Genomic DNA, 16,898 nt, shown 5'->3' on the forward strand with positions numbered 1-16,898 from the left:
AAAAGACTATGTCAGTCTGTCAATAAATGTATGAATTAGCTCAAGTATGCCATGCTTAACACGTGTCTGGTTTCAAAAATAATATTGGCTTTCTCCAATGAGATGCATTGGTAGTTTCTGCTTATGATCTGTTTTGTAAACCAGCTGATTGCACTTGAATACATGAATTTTATAAAAAAACCTGAAACATTAAATATAAGCAGATCCTAGTAGCAGCCCTACCTCTACTTGTACGTAGGTCAACATGAAACAAGTCCAGGCAGGTTACAAAAAATTAGCTGAAAAGCCTTCTCATTTGGTTGGTAAACTACACAAGTCATGGTTACGTACAGGAGAAAGTAAACATTTCACAGATATACAGTGTTAAAATATCTCTTTCAGAAATTGTCCCAAAATTCTAGAAAAAGCTTTTTTGTTGTGTGTGTTTGTGTTCTGACGCATATGTCTGTAGAATGGAAATACCTTTCTGACAGATCGAGTGTAATCTTGGTGTGTGATCAGCGGTTAGCCTTAGTTCTCTTGGGTGGGTGGGTTGGTTGGTTGGTTGTGTTTTTTTATTATCAGCAGTTTAACACACTTTCTTTTTATATTAATTCAACTTGTTTGAGACTGGTGCTGTGAAATATTCATGCAGCGGTAGTCAGTAACATCTCAATTTACTGCCAGAACAGTACCAGTTAAAGCAGCCAGAAAATCAGTGTTCATATAATTTGGATTAATAGCGGAGATTAATATTTTGTCTTGTTTATTCCTAATGAGGAGGTACTTGGTCTTATTCTAGTCCCTTTCTCTTCTCGCCTGCCAAGTTTTCCCCAAGGATGTAACACCACCCGCTCTTCCTTAAAAAAAAATAAAATCATAACAAACTCCCAAAGATTGCATTAGTCATCGACTGGATTATTAGATATTATTTATAACTGTGATAAGAACTTGGATTTTGAATTTTCTAAATATACAGAAGGTGGAAGAGTATTGAGCAATTTTTCTCATTATCTCACAGAGTAATCTCACAGGGTGTAGCATCGCTGAACTAATGGCCCTCAAATAGTAACTTATCAGACCTGCTCGGGGATTCTTGCCACTGCTATAAAAAGACATTTGGCAATAAGCAGTGTGTCATATTAGAAACGCAGCCATTTACTAGAACAGAAATACGCTAACATACTTCGCTTCTAAAAGTCTTCAATGGCATCTGGTTCTGGAAAACTAGGGTGATTTTGAACATCACAGACAACTAGTTGTTCTAAATGCTATCATTTTAAAGCTGCTGTTTCTTGAGATGAGTGATGAATTACTGCATTTGTTATGTATTTCTGTTTGGCATTTCAGTTGACCTCTCAGAGCTTTTTGGTAAATACCGATTAAGAAGTGATGACTCTTTTGCAGAAGATTAGGTATTTTGCACCCATTTTGCAGTTAGAGAGAAACATGCATCACTTGGTTCATCCTCAGAGATCATTTCCTGACTGGAGTTGCCCAGTCTAAGCTCTGTGCTTTTTCTTTTCTTATTTCCCACCCACCCCTAACCCGAGCTAACGAACATATTTACAATGCTGCTTCCCCCCCTCTGTAAGAAATTAGCTTGCCGGGTGTAAGACTCCTGTGTCATCTTCTTGCACTGCTGGAGTGGCTTGACCTTTTTTCCCCCCTGGTGATTGCTGTTGTACTGTGTTACGGTCCTGCTGGCAGGGGCTGTGCACTGGGTGATGTGCCCGATGACACTGGTGCAGGATTGGTGCTGTTTTGTTTGATGGCTTCCAGCTACAAAGGGAGTCCTGGCTGGTCATCACCTAAGGGGTATATGATTGCTGTATTTAGGACTGGGAGGGGGTGGGGTGGGGGTGGAAATAGGTCATATAAGCAGAACACGGATGTATTAACTTATATTTTCCAGAGCATTACGGACTTCCATACAGGTTGCACTGGACTTGACTTTCACTCGTGGCTGTAGTTGTAACTTCATGAGTAGCCAGCTCCTTCCACAGCTGAAGTAAATTTAAGTTACAGTCTCTAAGCTGGTCCTGGGATTGATCGCTGGTGGATTTGGGCACCTTTTACAATACTTGGTTGAGAAAGAGGTGGTGTCACTTTTGAGGGGAAAGGTGCCTTCCAACTCCCCTGGCAGACGTGCTCACTCTTAGTTCTCTCTTAGATCTGAGGTCTGCATATGCTTGATTGCCGGACGTGTCTCTTAAGCAGGTGTTGATTGCACAGATTATCGAGGAATCACAGGTGTCCGAGTATCAGTCAAGTAAATGGTCAGTTAACACGTCCGTGTGTGGGCAGAGCTGGGTACTCCCTGAATCTCTCAGGTGTTTTGTGACTGAGAATTAATTGTTCCAAAGAACTACCTTTACAAGATCGGCTATTTTAAATGAGTTAATGCGAGCAATATATTAATGTTAACTAAATAATTTATTTTCAAACACATTCACTGGTGGAGCGTGACCACTCTTTAATTCAAATGTTTAGATTTTTATTTTTTTTAGAAGAATATCTGCTGCTCCTGTAATTGGTTCCTAAGTAGAAATCCTATAGAATTTATAAGAGGGAAACAAAACAAAACAAAAAACACCCACAACACGCCAAAACCCAACGTAGGTCACTACCTGAGCTGCTGTTCTCAGGGGTGTTCCACAATGAAGGTCTGGTAGACCATACCGAAGATGGTCATGAAGTGGAAGTTAAAATACTGGCTGCAATATAACTTTGACCATTAGGAGACATACTTACAGATAATTGTTAACGGTGTTTCAGCTTGCTTGGCCCGAGGCTAGAGATCTCCCTGCTTTGTGTCTCAGGTCTAGGTCTGATTCTCGCTTCCTTGTCCTTTTAAGATGGAGAGAGTGTGAGGGATGTTATTGAAAGCGAAGCTTTAGTGGTTGAGGAATGTAGCTCCCAAAGTTGAGAGACCTTTGTAACTGCCTGGGGACCAGCAGTGAGTGGAGCCTCATGGATTACAGCGAGGCTTGAATCCTCTGTGCAATGTGTGTGGCAGGGGACCTCCCAAGCCAATAAAAGAAAAATGTTAATGGAGTAAATGACAACATGTATTTAAGAATTGATTCTCTGTGGGAGCTTAAAACCCTCTTTTTTCCCCTCCTTTTCAGAAAGAAGACACAGCTCCTCCAGCAAGCCGCCTTTGACTCCTCCCTCCTCTTCAGTATTTTCCCTCATTTCATCTTTCCCTTCAAAAAACAAAGGTAGCAGTGCAAGTGGGAGCAATCGTTCATCCAGTGGAGGTACTAGTGCATCATCATCAAATTCCAAGTTGTTGAAATCACCCAAAGACAAGCTGCAGATCAGCGGAAACAACAGGTTAATGCATTCGGTACATAGCAAAGTTCCCCATGATAAAATGTGAGTATGCATTTTGGCAAAAAATTAAGTGTTACTACTTCCATAGACACTGCTATATCAGTAACGTTGCCTTTTGTTTCAGAGGGGGTTTGGTTTAGGAGATGATCACTTTAAACTCCTCCAGGTCTTTTACAGCAGCCTAGTCTTAAGATCATAGATAATACTCATGACCATGTTGAACAAGAGCTCATGCAAAGCCGCATCTTAAATCACTATAAATAAAGGTCACTTTACTCAGGGCTCTTAATTCTTTGATCTAATCTGCATACTTTGATCATAAGGGAGTTTTAGCTCTGATTCATGTGATTTGACCTGCACGTGTGAGATTGTAGAACTGATAATATAATTTACTGTCACACACCTCTCACTGCACATAACAAGCCCCTTCCAGTTGCTTCAGTGATACGCTTTATCTGTGAATCCAAATAACAGTTTCTGAAGTCCCTGATGACCCTCTGAAATACTTACAAGGAAATGGAGAAAAAAGGACGTAAGAGTTTATGGACATAACAAAAAATCCAAAAATAAGAAAGAATAAAAAACTGGAAATAAAGGGGGAAGGTCTACATTTGCCTTGTGAATAGATCAAAGTATTGTTGAGTAATAACGTATTTTAAGTACTTTTTATTATTTATGACTACAGTTTTCATTTCCCCCCCTTTGTTTTTCATAAATAATAGTATGACTCCATCTGTCAAAGTGGAAAAGATTCATCCAAAGATAGATGGTGCCCAACTGAAAGCTGCTGTTGGTCCAACTTGTTCTACTACTGTGAGTTCCTCAATAAAGACTGGCCTTAATTGTCCCTCAATACCAAAGCCACCCTTGCCTTCCCCTGGACAGATACTGAATGGTAAAGGTCTTCTCTCTGTGCCTCCATTTTTGGAAAAGAAACCTGAAGAAAATACAAATAATAGGAAATTTTTACATAAAAGATTGTCAGGTAATTGTTTTTAATTATTTGCTGTATTCCTTTTAGCAGTGTACCTATAGAAATACATATATAGCCTATATAGAAGTAAGTTTCAGAAGTAAATGAAACACTTTTATAACACAGAAACTTGTAATTAGGTATGTTTTATACATTAGAATTTGAATCTATAACTTGACATACTCTTAGAGGATGCAAACAACTTGAAAAGTGGCTATTGCTTTCAGAAACCATACAGACCTCAAGGGCCTGACAGTTCTGACAGTTTTAGAATTACACTCCTCTGTCTTTAAAGATTTTTCTTTTCCTTCTTACTATATGGAAGGTCCAAATATACACAGAAAACAGAACAACTAGCACCTCATAAATTAAAAAATGTAACCGCAGTCTACTCTTTTAAACACAATAACTTTCAGCATTAGTAGGATGGTAGAAAAGTTTTTAACACAAAAACCAACACAGAACCCCACCATTTGTCACAGTTCGTATTGATGGCGACCTCGAATCTTAACTGGCAGGATCCACCCCTCCTTTGAGGTCCCTTACAGCTGTAAATGTCTCTGTTCTGTTTGTAGACTTGAGATCTGTATTTCAGCACAGCATGAACTTGCTGAGAGTGTAGAAAATTTTATCTGTACAATTTTATTCATAAGATTTTATTGTGCTTTTTTATTTGAACACTTGCCTGTGTTACATTTGAAAACTGTTTCCAATATGGTTAATTTTTATAAATTAAATAAATGTTAGTATTTCAAAATGCCTTTTTGTAACTTTGCAATACTGTGTGCCTTTGACAGAGAGAGAATTTGATCCAGATATATACTGTGGTGTCATTGATGTGGAAACCAGGAAACCTTGTACTAGGTCTTTGACATGCAAGGTAGGCAATCTTAATCCAAATAAGATTATGAAAAGTTTTAATTCAATTTCCTGAGGAGTATGACAGAAAACTACAAGTTTTTGCTGTTTGTAATTGCCACTGTAAATAGTACCTCTCAAAACACATTGCCCAGAACAAAAAATAAATTGTTTTTGATGTTCAGTTAATTATTTATTCAAAAATGTATTTCTCAAAGAAACCTGGAGGTTTGTAATTCTGTATAAACCCTTTAAACATGGATGTTGACATGGGACAGATTATCCTACTTCATGTGTAGGTAGTAGGAGACCTGCATGACGTTCTTTTGAGGGATAACCTTTGGGTCATAGATCATGAATTTCAAAATTCCTCCTAAACTTTAGAAGTATTATTTGTTTCTGTAGGATTTAAATAATGAAGATCCTCCCCTGTCACAACCCCTCCTTTACCCCCAGCAGAGTCTGCAGCAGATACTTGAGATATTTCTGTAAACACTAATGCTGCTTGATGTAGCACTACAGTAGCAGCACAGCCAGCTCAGAAATGAGTCTTTTGAAAAAGCCATGGAGTATGCCTAGAGGTCAAAACTCTAAATTAAACAAGCGATAAAAACTTTTGGTCAGATGAAATGTGTCCTCTGGCTCAAAAATCTCAGAGAACAGGGGGATATCACTTAGTCCCAAGGAACCAAAAATCCAGATCCCCTGCAACTGTGTAACATTCAGCTACTCTCCTGCAAAGCAGCTGAACTGTCAGTAGGGGAAGCATCTGGTAAATAAACCATGTACAGAACAAAGGTAAATGAAGCTGGCACTAGTGACCCAGAGGAACTGCACATGTTGCCCTTTTGGAATTAAGGGGGGGAGGCAGGTATTTTGCTAATAGAGGAGGGAAAGGCTTCAAGATTTTACAAGAGAACTAGGCAAATCAGTAGTGTTAAAGAGAAAGATCCTAAATGTGTTTCTCAGCATTTCCTTATATTTTACCTACTCATAAAGTATTTTTCAGTATTGGTATTTGTCTGAAATATGTGATAATAATTTTCACCTACTAAAATTAACACAATCAAACCTATTATGCCATATGAAAAAAAAAGGTATTGTATGTGACTTAAACAGTTTAGAAAAATAATTTCCATCTACTTCACTTTGCATAGAATGTGTACCATATATACACATACATACCTTGCTATGTGTAGTATTCAGGACACTCAAAGGACTCTCTAGTTTTGTCTGACTCTGGATTCTGCTGTATATTTTTGTGCATTCCTTAGTATCTATTTGATTACATTAGTTTTCAAGGAATAGTTAGTATATAAAGGGAAGCAAGGTCTTTTAATAACTATTTTTCATGTCTGCCATTAGAAGTCTGATTGTCAACATTATTGTGTTAAATATTTTAGTAAGTGAAAGTAAATACTTAGGGTTTTTGGTTGTGCAGTAGTTGGCAATTAAAATGTCAATGTAAAAACACATTTTCAGTTCCAGTCTTAACCTTATAAGAATGTTGGCTGTTGGGTTTTTTGGGTTTTTTTTTCAAAAGAAATTTGAAAGAAGCCTTTTACTTGATAGCTAGTTTTTGTTACTTTGCATCAGGCAGGGATATAATCATCCACCAAGCAATTTTAAAGTTTGTTTTCTAAGTCCTTCTGTTGTTTGTTTACTAATCCGTGAGTGTGATGATTTTCTCTTGTTTTAGAGCTCTAGATATGTGTTTTGAATGTTTCCACTTCCACAAATCTAATAGCCTGGGCTTAATGATTTATTCATGGTTTTGCAGACACATTCCTTAACCCAGCGGAGGGCTGTACAGGGTCGAAGAAAACGATTTGATGTGTTATTAGCCGAGCACAAAAGCAAAACCAGGGAAAAGGAACTTCTTCGACATTCGGATCATCATCAGCAGATGCCCCCTCTCAGGGAACCACATCCCTCACCTACTAAAACTTCCCAGGAGCTGCACCAAAATTCTCATGGAGTTACTCTTACAGAATCAAAGCCTTTATTACCTAATAAACCCAAACCTCACCCCCCCAGTCTTCCAAGGTAAGGAAAATGTGCTGATCCAGTGGTGTGAAATTAATATTGGTGGCTTCATCCGGTAAATTTTGGAAGAGCGATACGGATCTGTTGAATGGGGCAGTATTTTTGCTCTAGGCTTGGTGACTGTCTCTCTGCAAGAAGCAATTATGTGCTGAGCTGTAACTCCTAGCAAGGAGGGTTTGGTGTTTGAAATAGTAAAAGCTGACTTGCGTCAAGGAAAGCAATTCAGCAACGATTGGGCAATGCTGCTTTTCCGGCGGTACCCTACCTCCCGTCCTTCCTCTCGGTAGATGCGTTATGAGACTACAGAAAATAACAGAAATCTGTTATTGTAGATTTCCTTCTGTCAGCACTAATAAGCACTTAAGCTTGGAATGTTTAACTAGACTAGGTGAAATAACACCTTTACTTCTTGCCTTGCCCAGGCCTCCAGGCTGTCCAGCCCAGCACAGTGGAAATGCCCCTAGTGAGTCTCCTTCTGTCCATGAGTCCCCGCACCCTCCCTTGCCTGCAGCTGAGCCAGCATCTCGGTTATCCAGTGATGAGGGAGAATGTGATGAAAAAGAAGAGCCTGTTGAAAAACTGGATTGTCATTATTCAGGTCATCATCCTCAACCAGCCGCTGTACGTCTTAAGTAAAAGTTAACCTTGGTCTCTTGCTAGCTCTGAACTTGTACCCAAATTACTTGGGGGTTTTAAGGGTGGTTTTCTATTGGGTGTGTGGCTTTTTTTCTAGATTTGAAGAAAATTATTTTGTTGCCTAGTAGGCAGTGAAGGTTTAACTGTAACTGCAAATTAAATGTGCTAAATAAATAGGTTTGGAGCTCACTTTCCCAATCCAAAAGAAATCAAAGTACTGAAGATTAAATTGGTAACTGCTCTAAAATGCTGTGGTTTCAGAGTAAGGACATGTGAACAGTGCATTTTTGCTGAGATTTTGTTATTGGACTTCCCCACACACATATGCACGTCTTTTACTCAAGGTGCCAGTCATCACAATAAAGATAGCAGTAATGTGGTTTCTAATACTTAACTCTTGGTGTAAGCTAGTTAGTCTAACTGAACGCACAAGCTCTATTGCCTAGCCTGTATATCAAATTATGTCTTTTTTTAAAAACAGACTATGAGCAGAGAGCTGATAGCTTCTCAAATGCAGATGTTATATATATGTAATATGTTTTTATACACACATACAAACACACACTACTGTCCTTCCCTGTTTAATCAGAGGGTTTCAAATTTGGCTGCTGCTTTTGGTCGTAAGTATGGGAGTATCAAACGGGAAGAAGTGATCCCAATATACCAAGGCCAAAAATTTTAAATACTTGTTAATATAGGCTAGAATTTTTATATATGCTATTTTTTTATCCTTGATTTAAACATCTAAAAGCCTGTTGATTTAGCAATATTTATTTATAAACAAGTGCATTCTTACTCAGAGAGTTGTTACTGAAAGTAGAAAACACCAATAAAAATCTGTCTTTTCAGTTTTGCACATTTGGTAGTCAGCAAATTGGAAGAGGTTATTACGTGTTTGACAAGCGGTGGAACCACATTCGATGTGCACTTGACTTCATGTTGGAGAAGCATCTGAATTCACAGATGTGGAAGTGAGTAGAAGTGAAAGTTCTTATTCTTCTTGGTATTTGTAGGAATACATGAAGCCCGTGATTCTAGTGAACGAACAGTGATCTTGTGTTCAGATTAATCGGATCAAAGGTTGATAAGTCTGTGCTTTAAACTTTTTGCAACAATTAACTGTTGATTTAATAAAATATTGTAGTGGCATTAATCAACCTCAAGATACGGTTGCTTTAATGTAGCATTATTAGACTGATTATTGTTCTGAAGAGTGGTAGCTATGTAGGTTTTTCTGTTCACCTGCAGGAAAATTCCTCCAGCATCTAGTAACACAGCATCAGTTCGTGCACCACATAGGACAAACTCGATGCCTGCTTCACAGTACGGTGTCAGTGCAGCAGGTTTCCTCTTACCCACCACGGTTATGTCATCGCCAGCATTGGTATCTCCTTCCTGTGTGTCTCTGAATAATAAATCGGTACCATCACATGGAACGACACTAAATGCCAATCCTGCTACTCTGGGTGCAGTGGATCCTGTCTGCAGTATGCAATCAAGACAAGTGTCTTCATCCCCTTCAACACCTACAGTGCTTTCCTCTGTACCTTCACCTATGCCCAGCAAACCTCAGAAAATGAAATCCAGCAAATCTTTTAAACCTAAGGAATCTTCTGCTGGCAGTGGCACCTGTAACAGTACCGGCAGCGTCAGTAGCAGCGGCGGCTCAGGAAAGAAGCGTAAAAACAGTTCCGCACTGCTAGCACCTTCTCATTCCACAGAGTCCTTTAGAAAAAACTGTGTGGTTAACTCTGGAAACTCTGGGACCTCCTATCATCCGTCGGTGACAGCTTCGTCCCACAGTGTTGGCCTCAACTGTATGACTAGCAAAGCTAACTCTGTTAGCCTCAAACATGACCAATCAGGGAGGGGTCCTCCGACTGGAAGCCCTGCAGAATCGATAAAGAGAATGAGTGTGATGATGAACAGCAGCGACTCCACGCTCTCCTTAGGGCCTTTTGTTCATCAGTCCAGTGAGCTGACTGTAAATTCACACAGCAGTTTTTCACATTCGCATACTTCCCTCGACAAATTAATAGGAAAGAAAAGAAAGTGCTCACCTGGTTCAAGCAGCATAAACAGCAGCAGCAGCAAATCAAACAAGGTTGCCAAATTGACGTCGGTGAACAATGTTCATGCAAAACACACTGGTGCAATCCCAGGGACGCAAGGACTGATGAACAACTCTCTTTTTCATCAGGTATGAGGTTTCGTCTCAGACTAAGCCAATATGAACATGCCTCTTCACATGCTTATATTACATCTGTTCTCTTAATTAGTAGCTAGCCAGTTCCAGATCCTATTCAAGGAAAAGGTAGTTCTCTTACTTGTCCACTACTCATTTTGAGTATTTTTGGAGTACATTTACACAAGATTTGTACAAACTCTCATAAAAACTCTCATAAAATGTGGCTCATTGTTTTTAAAGTATCCTTAAATATGACATTCCAAGTCCCTTAGATGTTGCCCATGAATTGCTCTCAGATTAAATTCAAGTCCTCACATTTTAAAAAAAAGTAATTTTTAAAGTAAGTCTTGCCACCCAGCCATGGAACTGAGCTGCGTGTCTGAGCCTGGCTTCTTGTTTCTGTATCTGTAATAAACATTCTACAAAGCGGAGCATAGTGATGCTGATAACAGAACTGTGATACTAAGATAAAATAAGCCTATTATCCCAAGGTGTCATTGACTAACAACTTCGTAATAACGAGATTAAATGTTATAAATAAGACAGGAACCTTTTTGGTCGGTAAAGCAGATATTTACTATAAAGGAAGCAGATCTCATGAATATGTAAGATTCCATTTTAAAAATTTGTTTGTTTGTTTTGGTTTTTTTTAAACAAATTGCACCAGAAAAGTAGTGTATGGGGGGAGAGAGTTCTTGATAAGTTAGGATGAGAGGTAATTTAGAAACTAGTAGCTCAGGCTTCTTAATACTACTATTCAAATGGACTTGGAGGGGTAGATATAATTTGATACAGCTCAAGTATAGAAGATGGAATTTTAGAGAGTAGCTTTAGAACTAGGTTTTTCAAGATCAAAATCCCAAGAAACCATTTGTTTCCTCTGGTGCTAATAACCTGAAATCTGTGTACCTGGAGAGCTAGGAGGTCAGCAGGAGTTTTTTTCAGAATGGTTTCTTAATTTCCAGTTTCAGCCATAGAGGAAGAATTTTACCATTATGTTGTGTTTACCATAACAAAAAGCATTCAGATGGCACTTATTTTTGAACTTATCTAATAGTAACTATTTCAACTATGCAATATAAATGAAGGAGAAATGTAATTTGAGTGATTAAGGAAGGAAACGTGTCTGAAATCTTGATAACTTTAAAGAGCCTTAGCTTGAGAATTGTCGGGTCTCAGAGAAGCCAGCCGCGTGTTAGTGGTGTTGCATTGTGTCTATTTATTCTCCCCAAAAGATGCTCTCATTATCCAGAAAATGTCTTTGAAGGGTGTCTGCTGTAACAGCCTGGCTCATTTGTTGTTCTCTCCCTTTTGCTTGCTCAAAAGCCAAAGGCACGTCCCTGATAGCTGAACGCACCATGGTGAGAAACGAACTGGACAGTTTTCACTACAAGCAAAACCTCCATCTGGATTTCTGGACTCCAAGATGCCTTGAGTTTTCCCAACTTCCCATGGTCCTCAGGTGTGGAAATCTACTGGACTGTCACTTAAACAAGGAATTTCCCTGAAGCCATGTCTGTAGCAGCGAATATACTAGAAATGGACACTGGATGAAGTTCAGCCACATAATTGCTCTTATCAGTGTTAACAGTGGTCTGGACTGTGCTACAAATCTGTGAGATTTTACTTACAGGAGTACATCATCTTGCCACTATTTGACATAGATTGGCGAATGTTTTCTGGGGGGAAATAAACGTTACTGTGGACTTATTTTTATACTGATGGTGTCTTTTGTAGGTGATAGCTAACCAGACAGACACCCTCAATGGAGAGGACCCCGTGACAAGGGGGAAAAAAAATGTGTGAGGCACAATGGAAAGAAGCCCTCAAGAAGGGAATATGGCTTTAGTGTTTTTATAGCAATGTTCCTTTGATGGAATATAAAAATAGCACAATTCAAAAAATAGTCTGTTTTGCCCAGCCTTTTGCAAGTAATTTGGGATAAGAAGCTATCAGGAGTTTTAAAAAAAACCAAACAACAGACCCAACAAAACCCAGAAAAACTTGTTTGAGGCCATCGCTCAGAAAACAAGTATAAAAATATCATACTTTCATGATACAAAACCTATTTTCTATTCTTTTGAATAAGATTTGATTGCAGAAGAAGATTAATGTTAACTTTGTTTTTTAAAAAATCCAAAAACATCAAACAGACAAAGGCAAATAACCTTTAAAACTATATGCCCAAAGAACATATTTATTGACCTATGCTGTATATGATAGGCCTTTGTTATTAAAAAAAAAATAACAACTGTATTGGTTGAATTAGGCTGGATTTGCCTTCCAGCCTGTAAAAATAGCCCTTTTTAAACCAAGTATTTAAATATTTTCTCAAAAACATAAGTCAGTTTTTATGCCTTGTTTGTATAACTGAATCGTTAACATGTTACGCTTTCAACCATTCAGTAAGATTTTTATCCCCCCAAAATTTGGGAATAAACACCAATTTGACAGCAGAGTTCCCTGTAAAGCGCAGATGTGTGCATCACAGTCATCCCACACCCACCCAGGCTTTATGAGTAAAGGGGGCTTTACACAGTTTTGTATAGTCCAGTCAATTTTTATGAAATACTTTGTCTTGCTTCAAAACACCTCAAAAGTGAATTCCGCTGAAGGGCTTAATGTATTATGATTTGGTTTGTCTGGATGTTTTTAAGTTTTTAAACATCAGGTAAAGTCTCAAAACTGACTAAACTTTTATTAAGGGGGCAAAGCAAAGGAAAACAAATTCCTAACCAAGAAGATATTTTTTTTCTGCCTTAAATGGCACCAGCTATTGCTGAGGAGAGACAATCTGAGCCTGTCCAATTGTTCGCGTAGCCCAGCCTTCTCCCCACTTCTGGTGGCAAGTAGTACATCAGGGAATCCAAAGCCACTCTGAGTAGCAGTTGCTTAGTTGTTTACCTAACGATGCTTTCAGTTTAACCTGAACTGGCTACGAAATCATTGTTATACAGCAAAACAACAAGAAGCCTCTATGCAGACACTTTAGCTTTGAATCGATACAAAAGGTCACACTGAGAAAGCAACCTACTGGAGACACTTATTATGCAAACTTTAAAAAAGGACAACCTTTCAGGAACAAAAGGATTCGTATTTAATAAGATGCCCTGTTGAAAGGATTTTTAGAACTGCAATTGGTTTAACGTAAAAGGAACCAAAGTGATAAGCCACAAAGAGAAATCAAAACGTATTAAGTCCTGCATGTTTGGAATGAAATCCACGCTCTGATGAAGTCCCTGGGGCAGAGCTTCCATTCAGGATAGCGTCAGTCACAAGTGCAATTTGACTCTTGATAGACACAAAAGTAAAGGGAAAAAAAAAAAAATTGGCAAGATTGAACGCTAGCGAGTTTGTGATCAAACTCTCTCTTTTTGAAGGTTCTGTTGATCTGAAAGCGTAATGGCAAATTCGTGCTCCTTTGAGAGCGTGCAGGCGTGTTAACAAGCGAATTCCTGATCGCTGCTCGTACAGAGCCGGTGTCTGCAGCCACTGCGTCGTGTGGGTTTAAGCCATTGGGAGTAAAGAGTGAGAACGTCGTAACTTCTGTCTGCCCTTGAGCATAGACCTGCTTACATATTGTGTTTTAGATCTCAGTTCTAAGCAGAACATTGTTCCTGATGCTTTTATTGTCACATAGTTCTTACTGTAAATAATTAAGGAAGCTTAAAATTAATTTTCCTTGCAAAATTGAATTTGCAGTGGCTGGGTTGTTTCTAGACAGATTTTGGTATTAATTTAAGAGATACAGTTTTTATAGTCTTTCCAACTTCTCGTTATGACTCCTGCAGTTTTCTTAACCTAAAAAATTGCTGCAATGATGAACAAAGAATTATACAAGAAAAAAAAAAAAGACATACTTTTGTATCTTTATTTTGGAATTTCTTGTTCTATTATAAATATTGAAGTATCCCTATTTCAGAAGACATATTTTGTTAATTGATTGTACATATTTAAATATGTATTTTTGCACAGGTCTTTTTTTCTTATATCCAGTTTTGGTACAATTGAGATCATCTAGTATTTATTTATTAATTAATTAAAAAAAAAAAGCAAATACCTTTTTATAATTTGAAGTGGTTCACTGCCAAGCCAATAGTTAACATGCCTACTTTGCAACTTAAGGGATGCCTCCGTTTTGTGAAAGCTGTGTCCCTTTTCACGTCTTGGGAGTGGATACATGCAAACTATTGCCCAGGTCCTGCGGCCGGGTTCTGCCCCGGGAACCCGAGCGCAGGATTGGAGCCAACATGGTCGATACGGCATTGCTTATCAGTTGCCTGATTCCCAGAAGACTACATTTAGTTAAGTGACACACTGCTTCTCTTTTTTTAGTGTTTGTGTGCGTGTGTGTGCGTGCGCATTTGTGTGGGTCTCGTGGTTTAAAACTAACGGAAAAACTGAAAGTGCCTGATATAACTAGTTTTAAGCTTGGACTGTTTAGACAGCTTCTCCTTAAAAGACTTGAATGTTCAGTTGAAATTTTGGAGCTTGCTTTTTCCACCTATATATATGTGTGCGCATATATATATATATATATATGTATGTGTGCGTGTATATATATATATACACATACATATATATATTTTCTGAAATTAATGAGATGGGTTGACGAAAAGCGAATGATGCTGGTAACTTTTGTAAAATCTTTTAATTAGAATACCTTGTGTTGGAACAATCCCATTCATAATTCATATTTAATATAATGCCAAGGGTTTGAAATATGGGTTTAACCAGCAATTTATTTAACTGTCTCATTTTAGGAAAGGGGGATGGGGGGGGGCAGTATTCATAAATTAAATACTTTAGAAAATGTTCAAAATAGTTGGTATTCCAGGAAAACATAACAAAAAAAAAAAAAAAGTAAGTACCTCTTAAAACTATTAAAAAAAATAAAGATGTGATTTCCAAATGACATTTCTAAGGCAGTCGTCTTCCTGTAAGAGTTCTCTTGCCAAGGAATCTCTCTCTTGTCTTTTATTCATTCTGTCCTGGAGGAGGGAATTGGGCTTAGAAAGGGTATTAAATGTTTCACTGTTCAGCACGAAAGAATCATTTTTACCTTTTGTGCAAGATATTTTACATTTTAAAGATAATTTTAAAATGAGCACTACATAATGTCAATGTGAATGTAGGCCTTGAAAGCATCTTGCTCGGTGTTGAGCCTGGTTCTAAAAGCAATCTCCTGTGTAAAATGTGTGAATAGTTTGATAATTTGTATACATAATCAAGAGCATCTGATCAGCTGAACTCTGTGTTGGCTGCTGTATAGTACATGAACAAATGTCATGGGATAGAAAAATTACTTTGGATATTTAAAAGAAAAATAAATATATAGTCTATTTGTTTTGTAACAAGTTTCTGTAAATAAAATAATTTATACTATTTATAAGAAAAAGTTGTGCTTTGCTTCATGAAAAAGATTAGTTTGTTGAACAAACATGTTACTAAACAAGGCAATAAAATTAGGACTTTTCAATAAATGAGGTTGGTTGCATGGAATACATTATATGTTTCTGCTTCATTATAAAATCATTCACCATTAAAGGAAAACATTATCTGTATTGGTGCCTATGTGAACTAATTTCAGAGAATTGGATGTGCTCAAATTCTGTCACCGTACTCAGCATCGCGAGGGCAGCTATAGTCAGCCTGGTAGGGTCGGATTTTTACGACCTGCAGCAATTTTGGTACCTGTTTTTGAGAGGTGCCTGTATCAGCTCTGTATCAGTATTTTTCCTGTGCAAAGGACATTTTGTTACTTAAGGTTCATGCTTTATCTTGTTTTCTAAATAGAATAACTAGAAGCAGCTTTTACAACCCCAAATGCAGTATGTTCAATGGCAATTACTTTTTTTTTTTTTTTCCTTCCAAAAAAAGGGATCTTCCGTGTTTTCACAGTTTAAAGATCCCGTGTGTGAATCCGACAGGTTAAAATATTCTTGCAAGGCTTTTCTCTGCATGTGACTCAGGACTCACGTGTGGTGGATGACCTCTGAGGAGCCGTTTGTAAAACGGGTAAAACTCCTGTCAGTGGGATTGGACTTTATGTTTACATCCCTGGCAATGCTTCCTTTATTTTCTTTGTTGCCTTTGTGCTTTTTTGATTGTTTTTTTTTTTTCTTTTCCTCTAAGTACAAACAAAATTTTCCTTAGTGTTTGGAATGCTACGACATACAAACAGGGTTCAGGCAACAAGCAGGTTCTGCTTTATCTTTATATAGTGAGTACTCCCTAATAATTCTACATTTACCCTTTCTGTTGACTGAAGATTTTTATTTATTTTCTGTCTCGCCTTCCTGCAAATATCTTTGTTTTCTAGTAGCAATTTCTAATGTCTGTGCCATCGTATAGAAGCCGTTGGCACTGAAGTTGGTCGTGCTGAGCCATACGAGTGACAGCAGCACGGAGCATGCAGGAGCTGGGCGCTTGTGCAGCAGAGCTCTCTGCTCCTCATCGCGTTCAGGCAAGTCCGGGGGTCTGAGCTGTTGGCGTCTGCTTTGAAGCTGAAGGATTATTATTTATTAATTTTTGAATTAAATGCATTTAATACAGGGTTCGGTATCCTCTGAAACTGGTAAGGTGAAGAAAGGGAAAAAGGGGTGTTTATCCCATAGAACCCTGAGCTCTCGGTGGGTGTCTCGGAGCTCTGCAGGCCTGGAGTGTCCCCCTCTCCCCACTGTTGCTGTGCTGGGTACCACTAGCGGCACCCCGTGTGCCAGGGCGCAGCGCTGCTCTGCGCATTGTCACCTCTCCCTGTGTCAGTCCGTCAGGGCAGTAAAGGGGTTCGCATGAAAAATGCCTTCTGGTGACGTGCTGGAGTGGAACCCAGTAAACACGGGCTTCCTTGAAGTGGGTAGGAAGCAGTTTCTTTCCTGT

The 16,898-nt window shown here is 38.5% G+C and overlaps 1 protein-coding gene across 7 annotated transcripts in view; it reads left to right on the plus strand.

The window, feature by feature from the left end:
• Positions 1-15,583, plus strand: part of ATXN7 (ataxin 7) — an 89,680-nt gene extending 74,097 nt beyond the window's left edge. For all 7 annotated transcript variants that reach the window (XM_037386504.1, XM_037386503.1, XM_037386505.1 and 4 more), the window contains 8 exons: positions 3,111-3,360; positions 4,041-4,303; positions 5,089-5,171; positions 6,930-7,195; positions 7,618-7,816; positions 8,681-8,802; positions 9,080-10,031; positions 11,346-15,583. In XM_037386504.1, the coding sequence (XP_037242401.1) occupies positions 3,111-3,360; positions 4,041-4,303; positions 5,089-5,171; positions 6,930-7,195; positions 7,618-7,816; positions 8,681-8,802; positions 9,080-10,031; positions 11,346-11,363 (2,153 nt within the window). In that variant the 3' untranslated portion in view covers positions 11,364-15,583. The remainder of the gene's footprint in view (positions 1-3,110; positions 3,361-4,040; positions 4,304-5,088; positions 5,172-6,929; positions 7,196-7,617; positions 7,817-8,680; positions 8,803-9,079; positions 10,032-11,345) is intronic.
• Positions 15,584-16,898: the final 1,315 nt, after the last annotated feature.

The sequence above is a fragment of the Falco rusticolus genome, chromosome 4, assembly GCF_015220075.1.
Source record: "Falco rusticolus isolate bFalRus1 chromosome 4, bFalRus1.pri, whole genome shotgun sequence".
Classification (NCBI taxonomy): domain Eukaryota; kingdom Metazoa; phylum Chordata; class Aves; order Falconiformes; family Falconidae; genus Falco; species Falco rusticolus.